General features: G+C 40.6%; 1 protein-coding gene across 4 annotated transcripts in view; it reads right to left on the reverse strand.

The window, feature by feature from the left end:
- Nucleotides 1-101: 101 nt before the first annotated feature.
- The window catches only part of ppip5k1a (diphosphoinositol pentakisphosphate kinase 1a), a 33,301-nt gene continuing 16,911 nt past the window's right edge, over nt 102-16,491 (reverse strand). Inside the window, exons 26-31 of one of the 4 annotated variants that reach the window (XM_078793275.1) lie at nt 14,729-14,854; nt 9,801-9,922; nt 8,009-8,186; nt 4,318-4,455; nt 4,130-4,243; nt 102-3,420 (exon numbers count right to left, since the gene is read on the reverse strand). In XM_078793275.1, coding sequence (XP_078649401.1) covers nt 2,804-3,420; nt 4,130-4,243; nt 4,318-4,455; nt 8,009-8,186; nt 9,801-9,922; nt 14,729-14,854 — 1,295 coding nt within the window. In that variant the 3' untranslated portion in view covers nt 102-2,803. The remainder of the gene's footprint in view (nt 3,421-4,129; nt 4,244-4,317; nt 4,456-8,008; nt 8,187-9,800; nt 9,923-14,728; nt 14,855-16,491) is intronic. The other 3 variants (XM_058076990.2, XM_058076994.2, XM_058076996.2) reach the window with 3 other exon arrangements.

Raw genomic sequence — 16,491 nt, forward strand, 5'->3', positions numbered from 1 at the left:
TGGAATTGAACACGGGTTTCCTAGCTGTGTGGACTGCGTGCTATCCACTTGGACCGCCCTGCAGCATTTTGATTGTCGCAATCAAAATGAATTAAGTTTGACTCAAACGAGCTGAGTGATAGCATTGCAAGGTTTTCTTGCTTAAGAGTTTAGATGGAGTGAACCAAAGTGTGGCCCAGGGGCCATTTGTGGCCCCTAGATGTTTTTTCATAGGCCCGCAGCACATACTAAATATATTTAATATGGGATTGAACCCTGGTGTCGTAGCTGTGATGTCTGCACGCTAACCACTCGACCGCCTTACAACCGAGCCATCAGATATTTAACGAAAAGAACATTCCGGTACACAAATCACAGCCTTAATGAGAGCGGTTTATTTCCGGATCAGGTCACCATGTTTGTTTTGTGTGCTCGTTCGACCCCCCTGAAGGTACGTAACGGACTGTCAATCACCTGTATGGGGGTTCAACCACAGGTAACACAGTGGAGGTGTTACCTTCTCACCATTTTTGGAGTAGAAGACTTTCACCACATGGGGGGGGGGGGGGGGGGGGGGGGGCACATCAGCTGCTACATACCGGCTTAGAAAAATACAATGGCACAAAAGCGTACAGTGATACAGTTCTATTGAAAATATATGACGTCAAAATAAATATTTCACCGTCAAATCTCACCTTTGGCAGTTTAGCAGTTCGGCTAGCATCATCATCATCATCATCAAGTAACAGCACACACTCTTTTTGCAAAAGCTCAGACTCTTCCCGTGATCACTCTTCCATGATTCCCAATGTGCTGGAATAATCACCCCGGATACAATCCGCCCATCCAATTAACGTTAACGACAGATATAGTCGTCAACGGGTTTGATTGCAGAGTTGAAAGCCGAGCATTTAAACCAGCTTACATTTGCTCAAGTACGGTGGAACCCCTTTATGTCATCGACACGTGCACCGGCTCATCAAGTCCCGGTCCGCCCTCCGAAAAAAAAAAAGTCGATGTCGACATGCACAGACCTGCCAAAAATCTCACACATAAAACCTGTTTATAACCTTCTAAATATGGTTTTTTTTATGTAATTAGAGTCCGTTGGACATGAACTAGCACCCCTACTGTTACCCCAATATAAGACATAATAAGAAAAAATAAGCAATTTAACACATAAATAAGACTGTCTTTCCCGAGGGGGGGGGGGGGGGGGTGAGTGGTGTGGGGGGCGGACAAGAAATGACGCCCCCGGGTTCTTGTGCCTGTTGAAAGCTGCAATAAAAGCCTGCTGTTCCTGCGATCGGGTTTGGTGCTTGTGTGTCTCACCAAACATTACTGACATCGAGTAAAGTAGGGTAGAATACTACATATGATCCCAACATGTATGAAGTTTTATAAATGTCGTATATTTGTATTTTATTTCATTTACCCATTTTTATAATCGGAAATACTTCATGTATACAAAAAAAATACATAACTTTTGCATTTTTTTTTTGACGAATAGGCAATATCTACTTTTATAAAATAGTCATACATATTTAAAGTAATAGTTAACATTTCAGCTTTTTAAAATAAATGCCATATATTTGTATTTTATTTCATTTACACATTTTTATAATTGGAAATACTTCAAGTATACAAAAAATACATAACTTTTGCATATTTTTTGACAAAAAGGCAATATCTACTTTTATAAAATAGTCACACATATTTAAAGTAATAGTTAATAGTTAACATTTCAGCTTTTTCTTGTTAAAATATTAGTGTTGCTTTTTAAAATAAATGCCATATATTTGTATTTTATTTCATTTACCAATTTTTATAATCTGGAATACTTCATGTATACAAAAAAATACATAACTTTTGCATTTTTTTTGACAAATGGGCAATATCTACTTATATAAAATAGTCATACATATTTAAAGTAATAGTTAATAATTAACATTTCAGCTAATTATTGTTAAAATGTTAGTTTTGCTGTTTAAAATAAATGCCATATATATTTGTATTTTATTTCATTTACCTATTTTTATTATTGGAAATACTTCATGTATATTAAATACATAACTTTTGCATATTTTTTTGACAAATAGGCAATATTGACTTTTATAAAATAGTCATACATATTTAAAGTAATAGTTAACATTTCAGCCTTTTGTTGTTAAAATTTAGCTGTTTAAAATAAATGCCATATATTTGTATTTGAAATAAAATACAAATATATATATATATATATATATAATAGTTAATATTTCAGCTTTTTCTTGTTAAGATGTTCAAAATAATTTTTATGTTGTAATAATAATTGTGAGGCTTTCAACCAAAACTGTCATGGACTATTTAGCTTGTTAGCTTCCCGTATTAAGCCGACTACGGGAACATTGCAGCTGCAGCTATTCCGTGCAGGACAACAGGCAGAAGATCCGGAAAAAGCGGAGAAGGTCGTACACGCGTGCGGTCGCTTATTATTCGATCATTCGAGATGCGCACGGATCGAAGTTGCGTACCTTAAGAGAGCGAAGACGCAGTATTACGTGTCGGCAGGTCTGTGGGAGGGGCAACAGGAAAGGAACCGGTACTTAGTAAGTCCGTAGAACCGTTTTGGGTGTTGTTTCATCCTTTTTTAGGACGAGTAACAAAAACGCACCCGTTGGCCTCACGTCGGTGGCTAACGTCCTAGCCACGGCTATCGTTGACAACCGCAGTTTTGAAACCAATACGTCCCAGTAAGCGACATTAATCTCAGTACCCAAGCTGATTATCAAAACGCCCCCCCCCCGGCGGTAGTTCCTGATCCGCCCAGTCCACCCGTTAGACCTCACGGCTCTTCCGGAGGATCCGCGCTCACCTCAAGAGGCGTCTCCGATTCCGGGAGGCTCTCGGGACTGTCGAGCCACAAATCCAACGACTCCTGAGTGTCAAAGAACTCGTCCGGTCCTTCAGGGGACACGGGGGTCTGGGAGCTGGACCCGGCTTCGCTGCTGCTCTCCCTGAGCTCCAGCAACACAGGAAGTGAGCTCGGGAGGCAGTAACCTTCCATGCGACCGAGAGACAGCTCAGTCAAAGCGGAGCAGGGCGGCCTCAAACCCGCGTCTAAAATGCCGCAGCCGGAAAGATCCGCTGCTTCCGGATCGGATTTTTCGAGTTGAACGTCGGTGCTACCGCATTCATCGCCGCCGCCGCCGTCCTGGGGTGAGGTATTTGGCGTCTGAGGTGCGTCAGAAGGGAACGACACGCAGAGGAAATTAGCATCCGGAGCTTGGGATGCTATCGGTGGAGCGGCTTGGGATGGGACGTTTTGACAGGAATGGGTTTCCTCGCTACTTTGAGGAGTCAGGGAGATCTTGTCACTGAAACTGAAACGTGGGGACGTGTCGGCCGTCGTGGGAGAAGACGGCCCGGCGCTGGATACCGTACTGGATGGACCGCTGCTGTCTGCACGAGTACAAGAGAAGAAGAATTCAATGACAGTAGCCACAGTTTTTCCCCTCTTTCAGGGGTCTCAAACTCGCAGCCGGCGGGCCAAATGTGGCCCGCAGGACACCAGTTTGAGGCCCCCGCCTTGATATGAAAGTTGATAATCAGTTCCCAGTTCCACATGTCCAAAAGGAGTAGGAAGAAGCAAAGCTTATTAAATCCTACTCCTCCATCTGGTACTTTTACAATCACTAACTGTTACATTTGTTCACTTCCTGCTTTCCTAATATAGTTTGGGGTTTGATATGGATGCTGTATGGTATCATGTACCCAGAAAAAAATTATTACATTTGATTCATGTTCATGTTAAAGGTTAAATAACTGTTAATAGTTATCCTCCCTATCCGTGTGGAAGTGGTAAGTTTTTGGCTATTTAAGTTGAAAGGAAAGAACTCGGAGGCTACCGTTTAGGTGGCTAGCTCTCTAGTTTGCGAGTTAGCATGTGTCTCAAGACCCTGCAGTTGCGCAATATGTTGTAAATAAAAAGAGTATAAATGTGACTATAGTCGTGTTTTGTCATGTCTACAGGGCTCTAATAATGCTTTGTTCATTTTAATCTGAAAAAAAATCATTTGTCTACCCGCCGACTATATGTGGTTTCTTAAGTTTTTATTATTTGCCGTTTTATTATTATTATTATATTTATTTATTACGTTGCAATACTCACACCACGGAGGCTTATCTGAACGAGATCGAAGTGACATAGACGAGGAGAGGACTCTGTGGGGGATGTACGAGTCCCCCGACGGGTGGTTGTGTGCGCCAAACATGGCCGACAGAGCTGCAGGGAGACCAAAAAAGCGACAACAATGAAGAGGTGGAAATTATTTGGAATAATTTCTTCCGTTTTCTAACCTCTGGTCGTCCTGGTGTGAGGATCCCCGGCGCTCTCGCACACGCTTGTGAGGAACTCGTTGACCTGTTTGAGTGACAGCGAGTTGTGCAGCGTTTCCAGAGGGTAGATGGAGGGCACCATGGAGCATCCTTCAAAACCTGGGGCAGAAAGGAGACATGATACACGCGGGATTAGCAGTTGGATTAGCAGCAAAAAAAAACACGACCTCGCTCGCCACAAGTTTCAAACCACACTCAAAATGGCGCTTGTTTCCCTCGGACCGCGTCTTTAGTTCCCGTGCTAGATCGCAACAACATGAAAAAACAAATCAGATCCAGCAGCCTCATTAGTCATGCGGTTTCTAGCGGCGCACCACAACGGCCGTACAACACCGTCGCTAACACACGTTACATTTGCTGTTAGTGGAACAACCGAGCGACACGTCACCAACCACAGCATCAAACCTGGTCTCCGTCATGTCAAACCTGAGGGGACGACGACTGGAAATATTCACACAAGTACAGCAAAGGAGGATCACGTCGTGTTGATTCCAGCGCTGCAGTGACGTCTGTGTCAGGTCACTGTTACATTTGTTCACTTCCTGCTTTCCTAATATAATTTTTATTTGTTTTATTTTTTTTTTTTATTTTATTAATTTTTAAAAATATTTTAATAATATTGTGAATATAATAATATATAATACATATATGTTAATATAATTTAAAAATTGAAAAAATATTTTCATTTTTTTTTCCAAAATACCATAGTAAGTGTCAATATAGTGATATATATAGCACATCATGACTGGTCCAAGACTCTTCATCCTTGTATTTAGCAAATTTATTTTATTTATTAATTTATTTTATTAATTTTTATTAATTTTTTTTTCAGTTTTTAACATTTTTTTTTTATTTTTTGTCCCGTACCAAAGTACTGGGTGATATGAGCATCCAATGCCATAATGGGTACCATAGTAAGTGTCAATATAGTGATATATATAGCACATCATGACTGGTTCAAGACTCTTCATCCTTGTATTTAGCAAATTTATTTTATTTATTAATTTATTTTATAAATTTTTATTAATTTTTTTCAGTTTTTAACATTTTTTAAAACATTTTTTTTATTTTTTGTCCCGTACCAAAGTACTCGGTGATATGAGCATCCAATGCCATAATGGGTACCATAGTAAGTGTCAATATAGTGATATATATAGCACATCATGACTGGTTCAAGACTCTTCATCCTTGTATTTAGCAAATTTATTTTATTTATTAATTTATTTTATAAATTTTTATTAATTTTTTTTAGTTTTAAATTTTTTTTTAATTTTTTTATTTTTTGTCCCGTACCAAAATAGGAGGTGAAATGAGCATCCAATGCCATAATGGGTACCATAGTAAGTATCAATATAGTGATATATATAGCACATCATGACTGGTTCAAGACTCTTCATTCTTGTATTTAGCAAATTTATTTTATTTATTAAATTATTTAATTAATTGTTATTAATTTTTTTCAGTTTTTAAAATTTTTTAAAACATTTTTTTTATTTTTTGTCCCGTACCAAAGTACTGGGTGATATGAGCATCCAATGCCATAATGGGTACCATAGTATGTGTCGATATAGTGATATATATATATATATAGCACATCATGACTGGTTCAAGACTCTTCATCCTTGTATTTAGCAAACATTTTTAGCTAATTGGTTATTTTTAGCCTTATGTATTATTTTAGCTGTTTGAAGATGAACTATATCAGCAAGTTGAAGTATTTGTGATTTGTTAGCATGTATATATTAATTAATTATATATGAAGTCTTTGTTGTTTGGTGGTTGAATACACCCTGTTAGTTTTTAAATTTGCATTTTTTTAAAGCAAATTTGACATATTTTATACCGAAATGAAGAATTTAAAGCATAAAAAGGCCTTCAGAAGATGCATTTAAAGACGCATTTTCTTGACTTGTTGTGCATTGTAGAAATCAGATTTAAAAAAAAAATAAACATTTAGCAAAAAAAAAGCTGATAAATAAGTACAAATAATAGAAGTCACTACTTTTTAAGCCTTTTTATGAAATGACCAATTTTTGCCACTTCAAATATTCAAAAATCATCACTATTTTGCAGTTGAATACAACCTGTTATTAGTATATACTAAATGATACATATTTGACTCATCGCTTTGTGTTAGAAGGGCTGGTGTGATTGCTCTTGCACGAGCGCACACACACACACACACACACACACACACACACACACAGCAATCCAACCTCGACGCGTGGTACAATGAATGCAATTGCTCCTCCTGCCAGTTATGAATGCTTGCATAATAGCAATGTAGAAATGTTGCTGTCATACATACATACATACAACGCTGAATTATGAAGTGATGTCATGATGAAGTAACAAGTGCGAGGAGAGTGAGCGAGGGCAAATGGTGGACAGGAAGTGGTCAAAAAGTGCCCTAAGATAAGCTGTAAGTCATCATGCGGACATATTGTGTCACTGTGGGAAATGTATGATTCCTACATTTGCAATCCAAATTTTTGTCGGAGGGATTATGTCTCACAGCTGGCCTGGGAACGCCGTGGTGTCCTGGACCTGGACGAGGTGGCTGGGGACCTACTGAGACTGCAGACCCGGATAAGCAGAAAATGGATGGATGGACGCTGTTCATCAGCTGATCAAAAGTTTATGACCATAACTAAAAATAAACTCCAAAAAAAAAAAAAAACATACTAGGAGGCGAATGGGAATGTTGGAAGGTGGTGAAGATGCCTTCAATGGGGGGGGGGCATCCACCGTCTTCCCTTGCCATTTATCCCCAAACGTTCTCAGATGGATCTAGATCAGATCAAGTCAAAAATGCAGGATGGTCATTCCAACATCTCCAAATAGCCAGATACCGTTTGACACCCCTGCACAACAAAGCTCCATGGTTCCATTGAAGGGAAAAAGGATCTTCTGTATGTCAGTAATGTCGGAAACCATCAGACGGTCAAGGTTCAGTTTTTTCTTATTAGAGAAAGTCCCATGTTTGGTGCTCTGGTACAAATTCAGGAAATTTTGTGGCGTTCCTCTTGGTCTTCCAAGAGGTTTCTTCTTCTTCTTACTATCCTTCTCTTGCAGATGCCGGTCATTGGACTGCATGCTGCACCAGTAATAACATTTATTTGGGACCAGGATCGTCCCGATCTTGACGGACAGCCAGTCGGATCCTCCAACTCGGGGCTGGCGACATTTTTTTTTTGGGTCTATGACTTGACTTTTTTTTTTGTTCCATAACCCTCAGGATCTTGACAGAAGTTTCAAAGTTTGGTCTGTGGTCTTAAACGTTGAATCAGCTGATGAACGGCCTATTTTCATGCTTCTATGAATTTGGTTTATTTAAAATATTTTCTTTGAAGTTCTACTTGGAACCTTCTTAGGATGACACAGGTTCAAATTCTGTATTCGATTTTTGTTAATGAGCTGTGGGCCAATAAAAAATGAGTTGCGGGTGGAACAGTTTGGACGGATTTAGTTGGCTTACTGCTAACTAAGTAAGACTTTGCGGTCAAATGTATGCGGTCACAAACACAAAGCCGGCTTGCAATCTGCATAAACCACAGAAACAGGCAAGCATGCAAAAACCAAAAGTCCAACATAAATGGTGTGCCTAAGGGGGGCTTGGGGGGATTGGGTAGAGGGGGGGCCAGGGGCTAACCATGGAGGTACTCTAGGGGGTCTTGGCCGGAGATAAGCCAGTTTCGGAAGAGGCGGAGGTGGTAGGAGCACTGGTGGAGATGGTGGGTGAGTGCGCCGTCCAAAGAAAGATGGCGGCACAGACTGGGGTCTGTGGAGAAACGCCTCAACAACTGGGCCACATGGCACTCCTCCAATGGCTCTGGGGAAGAAGAGGGAGAGCGAGGAAGGACGGAACAGAACAGGAGAGGAGGAGGGACGATATAAAAGACATGGAATGATGGATAGATGGTGAGCCCGGGAGGCGGAAATGGAGTGGAAAAACTGAGGTAGAAGAACAAGTTTGCAGAGCTCGTGGCGCCTACGATGGTAGATCTGAATCCTGGTACTCTTAACCGCAACAGATGGCAAAAAAATACACATTTTTAGCCTTTAAATCAGGGGTCTCAAACATGCGGCCGGCGGGCCAAATGTGGCCCGCAGGACACCAATTTGAGGCCCCCGCCTTGATATGAAAGTTTGATATGGATGCTGTATGGTATCATGTACCCAGAAAAAATTATTACGTTTGATTCATGTTCATGTTAAAGGTTAAATAACTGTTAATAGTTATCCTCCCTATCCGTGTGGAAGTGGTAAGTTTTTGGCTATTTAAGTTGAAAGGAAATAACTTGAAGGCTACCGTTTAGGTCGCTAGCTCTCTAGTTTGCGAGTTAGCATGTGTCTCAAGACCCTGCAGTTGCGCAATATGTTGTAAATAAAAAGAGTATAAATGTGACTATAGTCGTGTTTTGTCATGTCTACAGGGCTCTAATAATGCTTTGTTCATTTTAATATGAAAAAAATCATTTGTCTACCCACCAACTATATGTGGTTTCTTAAGTTTTTATTATTATTATTATTATTATTATATTTATTTATTACTGATTGATTTTCTTTATTCTTGATTTATTTATTTTTCATCTTATTTTGTGTAGAAAAATAAAAATTAAGATATTTGAGAACAGTGGAATGTTTTATCAGAGCTTTTCTCGTAGAAAATCGGAACCAAAGCACTGAAAAAGTTTATTTTTATGTTTTGTTTTTTTTTTTTGGAAAACCTGATGCGGCCCAGCCTCGCCCAGACCCTAGCTCCAGCGGCCCCCAGGTAAATTGAGTTTGAGACCCCTGTCTTATATTGTTTATTTCTCAGCTGTGTTGTGATTTGCCTTTTTAAAGTATTGGCATCACTCATAAAAGTTTGAATTTTAATCAGCGGTATCGAACATCGCTAATGATGCGCAAAGTGTAAAATGACGGCTGAAATGAAGCGCACAAGATAACAACCGCATCTTAGCCGCGTCACTGAATAAGATGCAGGGTTCAATTTAGGTGCTACCGATACAAAAACACGTTTTATAATCATAGTCTCAGAAACGGAACCTGTAGCTTGGCATGGAATAATCGTCGGATCCTTGGATATAATAAAATATACAACAAATGTTGGGACGTTTAGAACAGAATACATTTTTTTCCCCGCTCACTGAAAGCACTTGGTCCAGGAATACTGAATAAATCCATTATGAAGTCATTCCAAAAACAAATCAATAGTTTCTCATAAATATTATGTCACACCCTACACCTTAATATTAATTCATGTCATAATTAGTGGGAACCCTAGGAAAAGAACGTTTGTGTTAGAAAAGTGGTAACAATGACATGAGTATTAAATAATCAGGAAAAAAATTAAAAATAACCTGTAATGCTGGAGGGGCCATGTGTGGAAGGGGGGGGGAAGGGGGGACTCAAAAAAGAATAAAAAAATAAAAATAAACGTTTGAAGACATGCAAGAGTGAGGTGAAGTGATAATATACTTGAAAGAAGCAGACGTACCATTAGTCGGATGCTTTGCAAACGACACAGAAAATCGCTTTACTGCCGGCATAGACAACAATTCTGAGGAAACAAAAATGTACTCGAGTTACTATGAGCCACAAGTACCTGCTAGATATATTTGATCATGCCCCTATTCTCTTGTGTCAATGCTAATATGGAAACAAAACTATTTTTTTTTTTTGAGGTCATCTTCATCCTACCGCCATTGCTCAATTGTGAACACGTAGCGGACTTTTAAAGAAATTGAATTTTTTTTTTTTTTTTTTTTTAAATCAATCACACTAAATTGGACTGAGATTAAAATGTCTAAAAAAAAATGAGATGTACCAAAAATGGATGACAAAGACAACAATGAGGATGGCAGCAGTGATACAAAACTGACACCTAGTGGACAACAACGTCAGCTAACGTGACCATGACCACGCATGGGAAGGTTTTTTTTTTTTTAACCTAAACTAAACTGATGATTTGACCTCCGTGGCCGAAATACAGAAACGTATTTAACGTAAAAATAAGTATGAATGACGCTGTGTGACCATATCTACTGAATAGAGCACATATTTTAACGCTGACAGTTAAGTTTTGTGATGGTTTTTTTTTGCGTTTATATTACGCTCGTCATGGGAATCAACCGCATCCTTTTGGGACCTTATGCTAGGAGTCGACTGGGCCGCCCGCCAGTTGGTGCCGGTTCACGACAAAGATTATGTGATTGGCGCGTAGTGGCTCGCTGTGGCGCCGAATTAACGAGCGAGCCACTACGCGCCAATCACATCATCTTTGCCGCAAACTGGCACCGACCCAGTGGACTCCTAGCGTCATTGGCGTAACTTGGCTCGCGCCAGTGGATTCCAATAGGCGGATTGTTTGCGATATTTGGTTTCAACTTGGCGGACAAAGATTTTAAACATTTTGACATTTTCTTGCCGCCAAACTCAATTTTTACAGGCCACCACCACGAGCCAGTTGGGAGGCAGTTTGAGCCACTGCATGCCACTAGGCACCTTATTGGTGACACAGCAAATTGCATTGGCGCAAACTGGCAGCATCTGGCGCCGGGCCCAGCGGACTCCTAGCATCATTGGCCCAACTTGGCTCGCGCCAGTGGATTCCAATAGGCGCATTGTTTGCGACATTTGGTTTCAATTTAGTGGACGAAGATTTTAAACATTTTGAAATTTTCTTGCCGCCAAACTCAAATTTGACGAGCCAGTTGGGAGGCAGTTTGAGCCACTGCACGCCACTAGGCACCTTATTGGCGACACGGCAAATTGCATTGGCGCGAACTGGCACCAACTGGCGCCGGCCCAGTGGACTCTTAGCGTTAATGATATGTTTCTGTGTCCGGGTGGAATGATACCCACGGTGGACATCTTTATTGATTATTAAAATCCAAAAATCCGGTGTATTGAATTTATATCTCTAATTTTCATACACAGTAATCCCTCATTTATCACGGTTAATTGGTCCCAGACCCGACCAATTGATTCCCTTATTTATAAATGTAGCTAGACTATAGGGGTGCTATTTCATGTCTAGGGGGCTCTAATAATGTCATACATCGGTTTTCTATGCTCTTAATACAAAAATATTCCATTAATTAATATCGAATCCGATTTCACAGAAACTCACATATTGTGGTTGGGGCTAGAAACAGTTAACAGCGATAAATGAGGGATTACTGTATGAAATTGGTATTGTCTCAAGTACATATACAATCTTACAAGCGGCATTGATCTCTAAAAGAAAACACATTCACATTCATTTACTTGCAATAAAGGGGATTTTATGTGTATAATGAAACCGATATTGTATTATTCTGAAAATGTGCTTTTAAAAATCGAAGATGTGCACATATGTACATATCATTCCACCCTCGTTCAAAGAAATTATTAAGGGCCTGAAAATGCACGACATTCATTCCCATGATGAGCGTATGGAAACAGCAACTGCGAATGGACGGATAGTTAAGCCACTATAAGTATAAGCTCCAGTACCAATATTGGAATACTGAATACTGAATGAGAGACCAGATGAGAGAAAGAGAAAGAAAAAAATGGATTATGAAGCAGCTAAAGGCAGTTAATGAAACATAAAGATGAAAGTTTTTTTTTTTTTAAATCCATACATGCAGGCCCAAAAAGTAAACAAGATATTCTTAGGAAAAATAAATACTGACTATCATCCTAAACAAACACTACTACTACTATTACTACTACTATTACTACAACTACACCATGCAAAAATGGACAAATATGATCTATGACAGGGGTGGGCAAGTTATGACTCGTGGGCCACATTGGGGTTTAAATGACAGGGGGTGGGGCCGTCCATGTACGAGACATACTTTCTTACGGTGCAACTAAAGGAACACAACACATCCATAGCAAGTTAATACATCACGTGAATCGACAACAAAAGCTAAACATGACTTTGAACAGTTATTTCCCAATACCCGCAAGGCATGCTGGGTATCCCAGCCGCAACAACAACATGAATATATGCAATATCCAATAAACGCTGGAGTATATCAAGAGTACGCCGACTCCTTGTTTGCTTCTCTGAATCGACATATTTTGCAAAACACGGCAAAGTTTTGGGAGGAGTACCACAAGCTAGCCAGCATGTCCCGCAGTGGGAGGATATGGATGGGTATTATGTGTCCGTATTTGGTTCGATGCCCACATGGTGCAGTAGGTAGGTTACTTTGTGCATCCGACTATTTTTGCAACAACAGCACTGCAAGTCATGTCGTCAGCGACAGTTTCCATGATAAAAGATGATGTCCAAAAAAAAAAAACTGCTAAAATGTGGAACAAAAAGTGAAGTTGTGACTAGGTTTTTTCACAGATATCACAAACCTGAGTGCTGGAGCCTATCCCAGCTGTCTTGGGGCGGGGTACACCCAGGACTGGTTGCCGGCCAATCACAGGGCACATATAGACAAACAACCACCCAATTGAACTCAGGTCTCCTAGCTGTGAGGCCTGCGCGCTAACCGCTAACCGCTAACCAGCCATCATTCATTCATTCATTCATTCGTTTGCGGGGGTGCTGGAGCCTATCCCAGCTGTCTTCGGGCGAGAGGCTGGGTGTATACACGCTGTACTGGTGGCCAGCCAATCACAGGGCACATACAGACAAACAACCATTCACACTCACATTCATACCTATGGACAATTTGGAGTGGCTAATTAACCTAGCATGTTTTTGGAATGTGGGAGGAAACCGGAGTACCCGGAAACCGGAAAACCCACACATGCATGGGGAAAACATGCAAATTCCAGGGTGGAATTTAACTCGGGTCTCCTATAGCTGTGAGGTCTGTGTGCTAACCACTCAACCGCCGTGCAGCCTGACATTTTGTTCATTCATTCATTTTCTACCGCTTTCTCCTCACGAGGGTTGCAGGGGCGCTGGAGCCTATCCCAGCTGTCTTCGGGCGAGAGAGGCGGGGTACACCCTGGACTGGTGGCCAGCCAATCACAGGGCACATATAGACAAACAACCATTCACACTCACATTCATACCTATGGACAATTTGGAGTGGCTAATTAACCTAGCATGTTTTTGGAATGTGGGAGGAAACCGGAGTACCCGGAAACCCCACACATGCATGGCGAGAACATGCAAATTCCACACACAGATGGCCGAGGGTGGAATTTAACTCGGGTCTCCTATAGCTGTGAGGTCTGTGTGCTAACCACTCAACCGCCGTGCAGCCTGACATTTTGTTCATTCATTCATTTTCTACCGCTTTTTACTCACGAGGGTCGCAGGGGGTGCTGGAGCCTATCCCAGCTGTCTTTTGGGGGCAAGAGGCGGGGTACACCCTGGACCGGTGGCCAGCCAATCACAGGGCACATATAGACAAACAACCATTCACACTCACATTCATACCTATGGACAATTTGGAGTCGCCAATTAACCTATCATGCAAACTCCACACAGAGATGGGCGAGGGTGGAATTGAACTCGGGTCTCCTAAATGTGAGGCCTGCACGCTAACCACTCGACCACCGTGCAGCCTGGCATTTTGTGCATGTTCTGGTAAAACAAGCTTTTTGTTTGGCTTGAAATAAGCTATGAAAATAAACGTTACAAAAAAATGAGTAGCTCTCGGAAAAACCTAATATGAGGACTAATATCGCCTGTAGTACATTTAAACGGTATTGGTATCGGTATGGTCCGATTTCACACATGGATTATCGGGATCTGTATCGGCTGCATAAAATCCCGATTGGAACAACCCTAATTATGTCACAATTTTATCGAATTAAAAGTGAATGAGATGTTTTTTCTGCGGGAAAAGATATCTTACTTTCAGGGAAAACAAATAAAAATGAAAATTTTGACCAAAAAATTGCAAATTGGGAATGCTGAATGGTAAATATGCTGGGATCCACTGTACGTGTTTTCACTGGACAGTGATGATATCCTGTATTTGGTTTTTCTAAGCGGGCCTGAGGCAGCATGTATATGAACTACTGAAATGAAACATACTATTTACAAAGTGGAATGGAGGGGGGGTAAAAAAAAAAAAAATGATGGGAAGTGCGGCGGGAGAGGGAGGGGGGGCACACTGGCTTGTATGATTAGAGTGAATATGGAATTGAATAAACAAAGACTATAAAATTTGGAATATTGATTCATGGGAATGGATAATATTCTTACTTATTATGACATTTCATTTATAATGTGTCAAGGGTTTTGAAGATGGCAAGAATCGCCATTTTTTTTTTTTTTGTGTATACGTCCGTGTTCTGTATGTTCCCATTCCCACTGTCTCCTCACAGGTTTATTCAGATGTGGAAAACTCTAAGTCAGTTTTGCTGTATCTGCTGTGCTGCGTCTCAAAACACATACCGTCTTTGTAGGACAGACTGCTGGTGGAGAATTTTTTGCGGTGCGCGCGTGCGTAGTCCTGCAGGTTAGGTGCGCTAGAGGACCCACCTAGGACAGTGGTGCTGAAGAGCCCGGCACACTGAGAGCCTGCGAGGGGGGGGGGGGTCGGGGCGGGGGAGCGTTAGTCACCGCTACATATAACATGCTGTTACTCAAATAACTGACTATGCAAAGAGCGACAGAAAAGACACAAGAGAGAAGTACAGAAAAAAAGATAAACATGCAGAAAGTGCCCCAAGGACCCCCCCCCCCCCCCCATGCAACATCTCGCTCCGTCGTTGAGCTCCCACTTCGATGCAGAAAATTAACGCCGGGCTCACACCGACTACGGAGCACGGCACAATGCGCTAATGTGAGCCTACCACAGGGATTTCAATCTTGACCAACGCTTCCGACGGCCGTACCGGATTCAGTGTGAACCCGGGGGTCAATCCATGTTGTAGGTTCTCTTTCTGCATGACTGTTGAAAATGAAATGGTATCTGTGGATTCATAAAGAGTTGCTCAAAGGCACCAGGTGAGATTTATCTGGAGTCCTCCCCACCATGAAAAAAATGCAATTTTATGTTTGAGGCCTCCTTGGTGTCCCAGCAGATTATTATTATAATACAAACATATTATTACATATTATTCTCTGAAGGGGCGTCCAAACATTTGACGCTGAGGGCCATTATTATTATTATTATTTTATTTAAAAAAAAAAAACATTTGTTTTCCTTTACTGTGATTGCTTGGCAAACAATCCAGGGTGTACCAAGCCTCAAGTCGGATGACAGCTGGGATAGGCTCCAGCACCCCTGTGACCCTTGTGAATATAAGCGGTAGAAAATGTAATATTTTCCTTTATTTGTACTTATTTTTTATCTATTAAATGAATATATACTGTATAATAAACAAAAACAGCCTATATGTAGCATCAACATTTTCACCCTACTTTGTTAATGTAAAATTATAAAAATAAAATTGTATTTTTTTTAATGCCGGCGAATTAAAAAAATGGCCCCCGAGCTGCACTTTGGACACCCCTGGTATGATCTTAGTAACAAGGTAAAAAGGAAGCTGCTTGTTCAGTGAGTTTTAGCGGTGGAGGAATGATACCGGTACTGTTGGAAGGGCTACGTCTTAGCTTTCAACCGGTGATACGTTTGTGGCATTAAGTGGTTTTGTTTCATGAAATTAAAAAAAGTCGTCCCTCTTTTACCGCAGTAAATTGGTTCCGGACCGAATTAAGTCCATTTCCGCACAGTAGGATTCAATATTTTTGTAGTTTGGTCATGAAAAACCTGTTTGTGATCATCTAAATATGTTTTTTTTAACATTAGTAGAGCCCTGTAGACATGAAATAACACCCCTATAGTCACCTTTACACTTGTATTATTCAATATAGTTGACAACGCAACAGAAAATAAGCCATTTTAGACGTAAATAAGACTAGTGGAATACTACTCTACTGCCGCTTTTGATGGTTGAGAAGAGACTTACGATGCAGTCGACGCTGCTAACGGTTAACTCCGGCCCGCACACAATAAATGACCGATTTTTCACTTCATATCATGTCTTTTGAATTACATGTATGTAGTAGTATTCTTGTTTCTTCCGCCATTTTCTATGGTTAAAAACTGTAATATCGGCCATGAATGTGTACAAATTGTGTAAATATGACCGTATTCAATTACGAAACAGACACAATTTATTAATTAATTAATTTAAAAAAAATAACCGGCT

This window comes from Doryrhamphus excisus, linkage group LG1 (genome assembly GCF_037039965.1).
Source record: "Doryrhamphus excisus strain RoL-2023G ecotype Guam linkage group LG1, RoL_Dexc_Guam_v1.1, whole genome shotgun sequence".
Classification (NCBI taxonomy): domain Eukaryota; kingdom Metazoa; phylum Chordata; class Actinopteri; order Syngnathiformes; family Syngnathidae; genus Doryrhamphus; species Doryrhamphus excisus.